A 12169-nucleotide genomic window follows, 5' to 3' on the forward strand; every position below is an offset into this window, starting at 1 on the left:
ATTAGCTGGATTTGAAATTGCTTTAGCCTGGAAGATTCACATTTATATTAGCAGGTAAAATAAACTAGGGAAAAAAATAAGAAGTGTCACAAGAACTAAAATTGAGAGCAAAGGGCTGAGTAAGGGCCTGGACCCTCCAATCCAGTCTTGAAAAATCTGAGGGCTGCGCATGTGGCTCAAGTGGTAGCTGCGCTCGCCTGGCGTGCGTGCAGCCCGGGTTCGATTCTCAGCACCACATACAAATAAAGATGTTGCGTCCGCCGAAAACTAAAAAATAAATATGTATATAAAAAAAGATTCTTAAAAAAAAAAAAAAGAAAAAGAAAAATCTGAGATAACAGACCACCCCATGGCCATGCCTCAGTTTTGTTTTCATTTTTTCCAAGATGGCAATGTGTCTTTTAAGACTTTGATGTTTTCATTATTTTCCTAGAGGTATTAATGTAGGAGCAACTGTCTTCCCCTAGAAGGGCATAGGTTCCCCTGGCTTCTGAAATCAGATAGTTGAGGATCATGGCCTAAAAAAGCAAAATAAGTCACATGGGAGCTAAAAAGTAGAAACCAGATGACCTTTGGCAAAGCCCTTTTAACAGTATTGTAATCATCCTGGGCAGGGATAGCTGGACTCTATGGTTGGAGCCAGGTTGTTTTTTTAAGCCTAGGTTTTTTGTTGTTGTTGTTTGTTTTCTTTTATGATTTCGCTGGTGTTGGCATAAAAACAACACAATGTCTATCATTGTTTCTTGACAATCAAAATAGATTTATTACCTTAAAAAGCGGCTACATATTTCAGTCTAAATTAAAAGTACCATTATAAACCGTAAAACAACATAAAAAGAAGTCAAAGCCCCATAAATCATGCAGTGGCTCCTTTCTCTTTTTTAATGACTCCATGAGCAAGGACCACTGGAAGAAAACATATTTAGGGTCAATGAGAATAATTTTTTTAACCTAATTAAAGGACTCTTTCATTCCAGTACTCATGACTTCTTGTTGCTCTCATAGAAACACCAACCTCAAAAATGACTATATAACCAGTTCTTTCCAAACCAGACTTTTACCACGGACCAATAGACTGACCCAAAACTTTCCTAAAAGACAAACCCAAACTGCTTGATCCACATCACTCCCTCTCAGCCTGAAGCAGCCAAAGCAGTCATCCCCTGTTTCCCCTTATAGCAGTAAGGGTTCCCTTAATCAGAAGGGGAAATGAGACCAGAATCAGAAGAGGCTATGATAATAAACTCAAAGCTAAGTTAAATACACTAGAGGTTATTGTAATGGCCTTGGGTGATCAGATACAAAGTCTTAATGTCAGACAACCATTACAATATCATGTCACTTATTACCTATTCTATATGATAGCTTCCAATGGGATTAAAAAAAGATAAAGATGCATCTATTAGGAATTTGGAATCATAACAATGTTAGTTTAGATCTCTTATAACTGCACGATTACCTCTAAGCTACACAGGAAAGTAGAATTCCCATTGTATCACTTCCAGTTTTGCAAAAAAGGTATTAAATGATGTAAATGCTTTCAATTCTTAAAATATGCTAAAACATACTGCATGGTATCTCATAGGGTTTGTTTTCTTACTCTTAATTCTGTTGTTTTGTCCCAGGCAAGCTCATCCAATCCCAGTTCAAACACCTCTGAGCAGACATGCATGAGTTGCAGTTAAAAAATAAAAAAGGGAGAGACGTGGAGAGTGAATGAGCCCTGGTTATTGGCTGCCCCTGCAGTGTAGGCAAAAGCCAAGCCTGGTAAATAGTCCCTGCCAAAAGGTGAGGATGTGAACAACCTTGATACTCAGCTCTGACATCAATAGTTATCACATGTTCTAATATAGTGGGTTTTCTGGGTACAGCAGGATAGCAGCAGGAAGTTCCTAACACTGTAACAGCAAGATAACCACAAAAATGTTTCTAGCTCTGTAACTTTTTAGTACACAAAGAAGCCTCTTCATAACTCACAAACCTTGAACAATTTACAAAGCTTATGTAGTTAAACTTCCTGATAATGAGACCCTATATAATAAACATGATGAGCTAGTTCTATGTTACTATTCCTCCATCAGAGGGTAGTATCCCACCTGGCCCCAGCCTTGCTTAAAAATGTTTGTGTTTTTCTGAATCTCCTATGGCCCCTACTCAAGATCCTTTTTTGTTGCTGTGTGGGCAGTATCTTAAGAAATTGCTTTGTCTGTAAGTCCAATTTTTTCTTTTTTTAAATATAATTTTAGTTGTTGATGGACCTTTATTTAATTCATTTATTTATATGTGGTGCTGAGAATTGAACCCAGTGCCTCACACATGTTAGGCAAGCACTCTACTATTGAGCCCCAGCCCCAGCCCCTGTAATGGTCCAATTTTTAATTTAATAAATGTGTATATACTTATGGTTCCCTTTTCATTTCTGATATCATTTTTTGGATAGGCACTTTTTTTTTTTTTTTTTGAGGTATTGAGGATTAAACCCAGGGCCTTGTGCATGCTAGGCAAGTGCTCTACCATTGAGCTACAATCCCAGCCCTTGGATAGACACTATTTTGAATAGTAATATTTAAAGAGAACAGTATGCAACTTAGAGGAGTTATTTCCTCTAATCACATGAACTAACTTTAACTGGTGTTCTTAGAATATACTTAAGTCTTATCTTTCAAACCTTCAGATAATTGGTTAAATTTTTGGAAGAGCCCTCCTTAACTCTTACCACCCAGGTGTTTGTGAAAGAAAGTCTGGAGTTGTTCCCATACATCCAGCTGGGCCATGGCATGAGCCCTGGGCTCCCCTCCATAAACGATAGGACCACCTGCCAAGATATGCAGGGCAGCCCTGCACAGGGGCCAGTAAGGAGGTTCAATGTAGTGCCCTGCTTGGGGGTAACAGATGATCTGGGGCTTCTCCTTCCCATGGGCCTGCAAGCGTTTAGAGGCCTCATTAGCATAGAACTCGCTCTTCCAGTTGTGGTCATCCTGACCTACAAGGAATAGAAAGGTGGTGTCAGACCTCTCCACGGGAATAAAGCTCTTCTGGTCTTCCAAAGGACTTTTCAGGGCTTCCACAACATCCTTGATGCCATCTTTGGTCATCTTGATTCGATCTCTCACGATACCCACAGGGGGCAGCGTCTCGTCCTTGTAGTGTATGCTTGCCCCAACAACGGCCACAGAGCCATTGATTATGACTGCAGCCGTGATGCCCTTCAAGAAAGAAGATATGGCAAGGCAGAGTTCTCCTCCTTTGGAATTCCCAAGCAGCCCAATCCCTGGACCCTTTACCTGAAAATGAGACAGAAGAAAAAGAAGAAGAGTGAATTTACCAACAGTGTAATAGAGTGAACAGTGCCCACAGGGGAAATTGGGTGGACCTGAGCCTGAATCTAGCTCTATCTATTCTCCAGATTGTAACTGTTTCCACTACACATATATCATTTTATTTGTTATTATAATAATTATTATTATTATTATTTTGATATTGTAACTGTTTCCACTACACCATGTATCATTTTGTTTTTTGTTATTATAATAATAATTATTATTGTTATTATCATTATTTTGATACTAAGGTTCATCCCAGGGGCATTTTACCACTGAGCTACATCCACAACCCTTTCTTGTTTTGAAACAGGGTCTCTTAAAGTTGCTTAGGGCCTTACTAAGCTGCTGAGGCTGGCCTCAAACTTAAGATCTCTTTGCCTCTGCCCTCTGAGTAGCTGGGATTAGTGGTATGTACCACCACACCTGGCTCTTATAACTTATTTTTTTTAATATTTATTTTTTAGAGGACTGGGGCTGTGACTCAGCAATAGAGTGCTTGCCTAACATGTGCGAGGCGCTGGGTTCGATCCTCAGCACCTCATAAAAATAAATAAATAAAATAAAGGTATTGAGTCCAACTACAACTAAAAATATATTTTTTAAAAATTTAAAAATATATTTATTTTTTAGTTGTAGTTGAACACAATGCCTTTATTTTATTTATTTATTTTTATGTGGTGCTGAGGATCGAACCCAGGGCCTTGTACGTGCAAGGCGAGCGCTACCACTGAGCCACAACCTCAGCCCATCCTGTATAACCTTTTTAATCAACTGATTCTTTGACAGGAAAAGGAGGTGAAGAGAGAATTCCAAGCAGATGCCATGGCACAAGCATAGGGAAGAGAGCCCGTGCTCTGGGAACTGCAGGGAGTCCTGTGCAGTCACACATAGTGAGGCAGGAGTAGCCTGGCCTGTTTAAGGCCCTTCTCCTGAGTGAGGAAACAAATCCTCAGAAAAGGAGCTTCCTTGCCCTTCGAGGAGAGAACATGAGAAAGTGTGTTTTCTGATCTTTAAAATATATGCATTCTGGGGCTGGGTTGTGGCTCACCAGTAGAGCACTGGCCCAGCAAGTGTGAGGCACTTGGTTCGATCCCCAGGACCATATAAAAAAATAAAATAACAAAATAAAGGTATTGTGTCCATCTACAATTAAATATATATATGTATGTGTGTGTGTGTGTGTGTGTGTGTGAGTGTGTATAATATATACTTTCTGATTGCTTTAAGAACTACATAATTGGTGTGAGGGTGTGTGTGTCTGTGTGGAACTGGGGATTGAACCCAGCGGTGTTCTACCATTAAGTCATATCCCCAGCCCATTATTTTTTATTTTGAGACAGGGTTTCAATAAATTGCCCAGGCTGGCCTTGAACTTGCAATCTCCTGCCTCAGCATCCAGAATTGCTTACATTATAGGTGTGCATCACGGTGCCTAGTCATATTACCTTTCTTTTCTTCTCTCTCTCTCTCTCTCTTTTGGAGGGGTTGAACCCAGGGACGATTAATCAATGACCTACATGCCACATCCCCAGCCTTTTTAAAAATTTTTTTTCTTTTGAGACAGGATCTCACTAAGTTACTTAGAACCTTGCTAAGTTGCTAAGACTGGCTTTGAACTTGTGATCCTCCTGCCTCAGCCTCCTGAGCCTCTGGGATTACAGGTGTGTGCCACCACGCCCAACCACATAACCTTTTCTAAGAACTCCAGTGCTTCCATCCATATTGTGCCCTGATTCAATTTTAAAATTAGCAAGGACTGCTTCCTCATTCTTGGCTACACTGAGTCTAAAAACCATAAACTATTCCAGGAACCCAGGTGTTGGCTGTCAATTTCCCCCTTTAAGGCTATCCCTGTGCTCTCACAGGGCTATGGGGGAGAGAAGGTGGCTGAGCACAAAGACTTGCAAGCAGACACCTCCTGGGGAAGGTCATGGCTTCTTCTTACCATTTACTTCCTGTCGATCTCAAGGTTCTCAAAGGTACCCTATGAAATACTAAAACAAACTGGAACTCAGAATTCCAGAATACCAACTAGCAAGCTCTTTACTAACAGGAAATGTGATAATGTAGAACTGCACACTGAGAAGTGCCTATGCAAAGCAGTGGCTGCTAGGTTAGGAGAGGCCCCCAAGAATGGGCTGACTTCTGGGAAACTTAAAGCACGCATGAGGTGGGGAGCAGCCTACAAAACTAAGAAGAGATCTAACCTCAGGGTGATGGAGCAGGTAATTCACAGCTTCCTCAAAGTACTCCAGGTGCACAGTCTCTAGGCTCCGGGGAAGGTCATCATAGTTATAATAAGCCAGAGCCATCACAGCAAAACCCTTGCCAGCCAGCAGACTAGCTCGGTACTCCAGAAGGCCACCTCCAAGTCCAAACAGGTCCACAATCCCAGGATAGGGCCCAGGTTCTTGGGGAGAAACAAAACAGAACAGAAAAGGGAGTTATAAAATAAGCAAGGATTATCTCCTCATCCTTTTAAGTCTTTGCAGTGCCGTCAAAAGCCATATATTACCTACTGGGAGATGAAAAACTTTTCCACTATCAAAAATGCTTAAAGACCTCTGGTATCCAAACATCCAGAGAGTGGCCTAGGCTAAATCCACATTCCCCTCTGTATCAAAAAAGCCCCACGGATTTTCACAAAGACTTTGTATTTCTTTTGAGATCAAAAACACTTTATGGCCCCATGATACAGCAACTGGCTGGCATGAGTGATGCCCTGGGTGTAACAGCATTGAAAAAAAATATATACACACACACACACACACACAAATGAACAATAAGAGCAACAAACATATGGCCTTCCCTAATCCCCAAAATTGGACAATGCCAACTGCTAGAGAATGCACAGCCACTGGAACTGTCATACAATGCTAATTGTGATGCAAAATAGTGCAGTCTGTGAAGAAATCAGTTGGCAGTTTCCTCTGAAGGCCTATGTATTCTTCCCATATGATCCCCAAATCCCATTCCTACGTCTTTACCCAAGAGAAATAAAAACCATCTTCACACAAAAACTTGTGTGTAAGTGTTTGTAGCAGCCTTGTATAATCGCCACAAACTGCAAACAAATGTGTTTCGACTGATGAATGAATATAAACTGTTCTATATCCATGTTTTGCATCACACAGAACAGGTCAGTAAGTCTCAAAGGCAGTCTGATTAGCCAATGGGCACAGATTCAAAATGCTACTTACTGGGGCTGGGAGTATATAGGTGGAGCACTTGACTAGGAGGTACCAGGCCTTGGGTTCAATCCTCAACCCCATAATAAAAAATAAAAAGCTTCATTCTGCATGATTACACATATAATTTCACCATTGTATAATAAGAAAATCTCTCTTTCATATACACAGTTTACAGAAAAACATAACAAACACTTGCTAGGCACCATTCTGTTTAGGAAATAGTTCAGTACTCATACATTGTAATTCCCCGAATCTTTTTGTTCCTTCCCTATCTCCCCTTCTCTCAGTTTTCTTGATATGTACATGTGTGTGTTCAAGTATGCATTTATACACACACACACGCACACATAATGAGGATTGAACCCAGGGGGAGATCCATCACTGAGGTATATTCCAGCCATTTTTTTTTTTTTTTTTTTTTTTTTTGGACAGGATCTCTCTAAATTGCTGAGACTGGCCTAGAACATCCCATCCTCCTGGGCCACCATCACCTGCCAGTTTTCTTGGTAATATCACCACTTATATATGTACATATGTACCTTAAACAACATTTTGCTCCTTTTGCCTGTCTTTTGAATTTTATCTCAGTGCAAATATACTGAACATGTTCTCCTGGGGTTTGACTGTTTCACCTAACCTGTGGGGAACACTAGTCCATGTTGATTATTGCAGCTGTGGTTCATTCACTTTGCTCAAAACACAGCTCCACCTATCCATCACTTCCACTGTTGGTGGATATTCGGGCTGTTAGCAAACAACATGCCTCTGGGTGCACATGTACCAGAACAAGTAAAAAGCCATATTCAACTATGTAACTGCAGTAGCTGAACACTGTGACCAGAGTAGCTGAAAACTGTGACTGCTTCTGCTGCGAATGTGAGTTTCTCTCCTCCAGGTACTTGGCAACAATTGGTCATGTTAGACTTCTAAATCTTTGCCACTCCTGAGATTATGAGATGCATTCTATAGTTTTATTTTTGCATCTCCTTCATTACTAATGAGGGAAAGCATCCTTTCTTTTTTTTTTTCACTGACCAATAACTTTATGTATATAAACACCCAATAAACTCCAGAAAGTGAACTTCCTCCTATTCAACTGCTAATTTACATAAATCTTAACATACTATGGGAATGGGAAGAAAAGTTGTAAAACTGAGAAACTTTTAAAAGAACACCGAAAAATTGAAACTACCTACAATGGCTTTTAAAAATTATTAGAAGTGTCTTTGCCCTTTCCTTATGATGTCTTTATAACTGAGCCTAGATTTGAAGAATCTCAGATTTGGAGCATCAGGACTACCTCCCCAGGCAGCTTTTTATTCCATTGCTATCTTCTTAACACGGACCTCTGGGATGTTGGGATCTACCTCTTTCTTAGTCGAAATAACACGGAGACAAGAGACAGTGCTAGACCGGAACAATAAAGGCCAAGTGGAGGCTCACCTGGAGGTAGGAAGAGCGTGGCCCGCACTTTGCCCTCGCGCACCGGCACCCGCCGCACCCCGGGCGGCACGAAGTGGCGCTCGTGCAGCGCGCGGGCCAGCAGCCGCCCGGCGTCGGGCTCGTGGCCGTCCAGCACCTCCAGCTCCACCACGAAGGGCGTCTGCACGTCCCGCTTCACCAGGCGCCAAAACGGCTTATCAGGCTCCATGGCCCAGATCAGCCCCATGGGCTCCTGGCCCGTGAAGCTGCCGCCCAGCGCGGGCGCGCGCGCCAAGTCCAGTTCGCCTTCCGCGTCCGCGCGGTAGCGCGCGTGGGCCTGGAAGAGCGCGCCCTTCTCGTCGCGCAGGGACGCGCGCAGCGTGACCGGCTGTTCGGGGGCCAGGCCGCGCACAGCGATGTGCACCGGCTCCTCCCAGCGGCAGCCGCCCGCGGGCTGCAGGATCAGAGTCGCAGCCATCCGGATCAAGGGAGAAAATGAGAGAATGGTCTCTGAACCGCCTGGGGGTGTGGGGCAGGTTTCTTTACTCCACCCGGGGAAGCCGACGCAGACGGGACCAGTCGCACTACTCCCATTGGCTCGCCTTTGGGACACCCTCCAAGTCGCTGTGTGAGGCTTCTTTGTGCAAATTCAAAGCTTTCTGAAAGGAAGAATGCCTGCTAAGTGCAAAGTCAATCAGAAGATCCATGTGGTGAGTGTGGAAAGAGACTTACTAATACGACTGCTGAAGCTGAAAGATTGAAAGAGATACAGTTGCACGAATCTGAATTTTTGCAAAGGCATCCCGGGCAATCGTGTATCAGGTGATCTGTGAGACACACAGCCCAGCCCTCCTTATCTCTTAATTCCTTACCAAGCCTTTTTCTAGAGCTCCTGGTACCTGGAGCTCTTTCCAGAGCAGGTTGATGCTTATGGAGTCCGATTGCATATGGTCCTGCCTGACCCTGCTCCTTAATAGCGGAGGAGTCTTCAGCAAAGTTTCATCATGAAGTCTCTGAATACATTGTGCTTATCTGAAAGACTTGTTGGGGCTATTAGATGAGATACTATTTAAAACAGCAGTGATATGTTTGCAGTATCAATTCCCAGAGAAAGAGTATTGCTTCTTAACTCACATATCTAATTGTTGGTAGTGTTCACTTTGGGGTGTATGGCTTGGAGTTCTGGCAGGAAGCAAATGGCATGGGCAAATTGGGTAACATTAAGAGTTTCATAGAGGGACAGTGTTTGCAAAGGCATGGGAAGGTTAGAAACAAAGAGATCCAACAAGGTTTTGTGCAGAACTGTGGGCTCAAAGAAGAGACTGCCTGGCAGGAACTGTTGCCTTCCTGTAGAAAGGCAGACACCCTATGATGAGATGGAAGTGGGGGCCACTCAGTACCTTGAGTTCACTCTTCTATTGACCTTGTGTATCTTGCAAGTGAGTCTCTGGCTGAAGCTAACCATACAGCTTAGCCTAATTGGACACTGAGCAGACAGAGAAAGAAGAGCACATGGAAGGTGTTTTTAAAAATACAAGCTGCTGCGACACACAACTAAATCATTCTGGGTCACTCCAGGTGAATTTTGTTTGGCACGAAATAATTACACAGACAGAATAACTTTTTCTGCTCTCGACCCTAGGGGTCCATTGGAAAGAGAGAGAGACACACAGAGCCTCCTGAAATCTTTATTTTTATAGGGGACACACAATGGGAGGTTCAATGGAACATTACATCCAAAAAAAGTAAGGGGTCAAGTTTCAGGGGGTTGAATCTAGCTTCCTGATGTCTTGTGGTTAGTAGATTGATTGACCTCTTGGCAAGTCACACCTATCTCAGGTGCTGTGTGGGATCAAAGGCAGAGCGAGCTAAAAGGACATGTATATGCACAGCCCAGACAGAACAGTAACATCAGTCCAGTCTGCTCAGGCACTCAAAATACTCACAGCTCACCCACAGCCCCTTGCTGGCCCTTGACAACAAGCTGAATAAACATTTACAAATGGGGGGTGGGGGAATATGGAGAATGGTGAGTTGGACCAGGGTCTTTGACTGCCTCAGAGCTGTGGCTAAACTTTGCCCTGGAAACATTCTGTGCAAAGAAGCAGGATGAGATTTCCTTGGAACTATGGTAGTTCCATGCAAAGGTACAGAGTGTTTGATGCTAAGGCATGGAACAATACTGTCTTGACCTTGAGTTCAGACACCAGCTGCCAGGGACAGAGTTCTGAGTATAACAAGATAACCACAATATCTTGCAAGTGCTGAAGCCAGAATTAGACAGGCAGTCAGTATAGGTAGGTAAATCCAGTCAGATCAGATCCAGGAAGCTAATTTTGAGTGAGTCCAGCAAGTTGGAGACTGTCCTCTGAGGGACTGAAATATTAATTCTTTCAGAGCCCTTCTTCCACCCTTATCAAGAACCTGCCCCTGCTCCAACCTGTTGTTAAGGTAACCTATCCCAAGAATTGCCCCTCCCTATAGGGAGCTATAAGGTTGTTAATGTGTCCTGGGTTGTACCGTCTTGCCCTTCCCCCTTCAGCCCACCTGTTTCCCACCTTTTGGCCATCCCACTGAGCATTCCTGGGCCTAGTCAAGTACACAGGAAGGGGAAAGATAAGGGGAAGAGGGCAGGAGAACAAAGGAAGCCTAGGACATATAAAGAGGGCCGAACACCTCGCTTCTGGGGATACCAGGATATCAGCTATGGCACCCTTCTCCCTCCCTAAAGAAGTCTATGTTACCCCTGTTTAAATAAACCCTGCTTTATATGCTTGCATATATATATATACACTTGCCTATATGCTTCTCTAATATTCAAACTTCAACATTTGAGGGAGCAGAACTCACCACCGGTAACGTTTATCAGTGCTATGACCTTCAAGCCTGCCTGCTTTGCAGAAACTTTCCTACAAATAACCTTTTGATGATAAAAACCTATGTAATAAACATGCTGTGCTAGCTCTGGGTCACTGTTTCTCCATCAGAGGAAGGTGTTCCACTTTGTCCCAGCTTTCTCCTTATAAATGTTTCTGTGTCTTTCTTAATCCCCCATCACCCCTTGCCAGGTTCTAGGATTTGGTAGTACAGGTTGCAGCAAGAAAACATTATTAAATCAGGATCCACTTCTCCTAGTTCAGTGACCTTTCCCCCACTCTACCTAATGAAGCAACTGCAGCTACAGATTTTTAAACACATACCATCTGCAAAGAATTGACCTGGGCGGCTGTAGCCACCAACACAGAAATTGAAATGGACACTCAGATTTCAGAAAGGCAGATCCTGCCTCCCCTCCCTGATGCCCAGCTTGCTATGGAGACACACGGAGTGGCCCTTTGACACAGGAGGGAAAAGCAGTTGAGGAGGTGGCCTGCCATGGGCCATTCAGAGCCCCTTCCTCTGGGGCGTTCTGTCCTGGGAACTCCATGGAAGAAGTAGGTGGTGTCAGGCCAGCTGTCAGGGGTGCCGTGATCTGCAGAGAATCAGTAGCTGTAGAAAGTGCTCTGTCCCCATGAGAGGAGGGTGGCCCCACACAATGGCTAGTGTTGTCCAGTAACTTGAAGGCTGAACCTCATACCCAGATCTATAACATGCTGTCTCCAGAATTAGACCACATATTTGTTTCTGTACCCTTAACAAAGTATGAGACCCTCATGGCTAGACAAACTCCCTTCTCCTCTTTAGAGCAGAATTTCCTGGTTACCCAGAAATGCACTCCTGGAAGTTTTCTCTTTGAGAGGGTCCCGTAGGTTTACCATGGTTGATAAGGCTGGTTATCGGTGATGAGTCCTGCTTCCCCACATGTTGAAGGTTGAACATTAGAGAAGCACGCGGAGGCAAGCATATGAACCAGGGTTTATTTAAAAAGGGGTAACAGACTTCTCCCGCAAGGGAGTAGGGGGCCATAGCTGGTATGTTGGTATCCCAAGAAACAGGGTGTTCTGCCCTTTTTATATGTCTTAGGCTTCCTTTGTTCTCCTGCCTTCCCCGCTTATCTTTCTACCTGACTAGGCCCAGGAATACTCCGTGGGAAGGCCAGAAGGTGGGAAATAGGTGGGCTGAAGAGGGAAGGGCAGGGTGGAGTAGACAAAAACACCTTAACAACCTTATAGCGCCCCCTGTAGGGAGGGGAAATTACAGTCTCCAACTTCCCAGACTCACTCAAAATTGGCCTCCTTGACCCCGACCTGACTCGATTTACCTACCTACACTGACTGCCTGTCTAATTCTGGC

The 12169-nt window shown here is 43.7% G+C and overlaps 1 protein-coding gene across 2 annotated transcripts; it reads right to left on the reverse strand.

Annotated features, from left to right (window-relative positions):
- Positions 1-736: 736 nt before the first annotated feature.
- On the reverse strand, positions 737-8527 carry LOC143395090 (acyl-coenzyme A thioesterase 1-like). 2 transcript variants are annotated; one of them, XM_076849901.2, is made up of 4 exons: positions 7958-8513; positions 5531-5733; positions 3072-3284; positions 737-2983 (listed from the first exon to the last, which is right to left on the reverse strand). In XM_076849901.2, exons 1-4 carry the CDS (start codon positions 8412-8414, stop codon positions 2663-2665), a joined length of 1194 nt encoding a protein of 397 aa, XP_076706016.2. In that variant the 5' UTR covers positions 8415-8513; the 3' UTR covers positions 737-2662. The 2 variants fall into 2 exon arrangements, with proteins under 2 accessions (XP_076706016.2, XP_076706015.2); XM_076849900.2 differs by having other exon boundaries at positions 737-3284; positions 7958-8527.
- Between the last annotated feature and the right edge of the window lie 3642 nt (positions 8528-12169).

The sequence above is a fragment of the Callospermophilus lateralis genome, chromosome 3 (genome assembly GCF_048772815.1).
Source record: "Callospermophilus lateralis isolate mCalLat2 chromosome 3, mCalLat2.hap1, whole genome shotgun sequence".
NCBI classification, from domain to species: Eukaryota; Metazoa; Chordata; class Mammalia; order Rodentia; family Sciuridae; genus Callospermophilus; species Callospermophilus lateralis.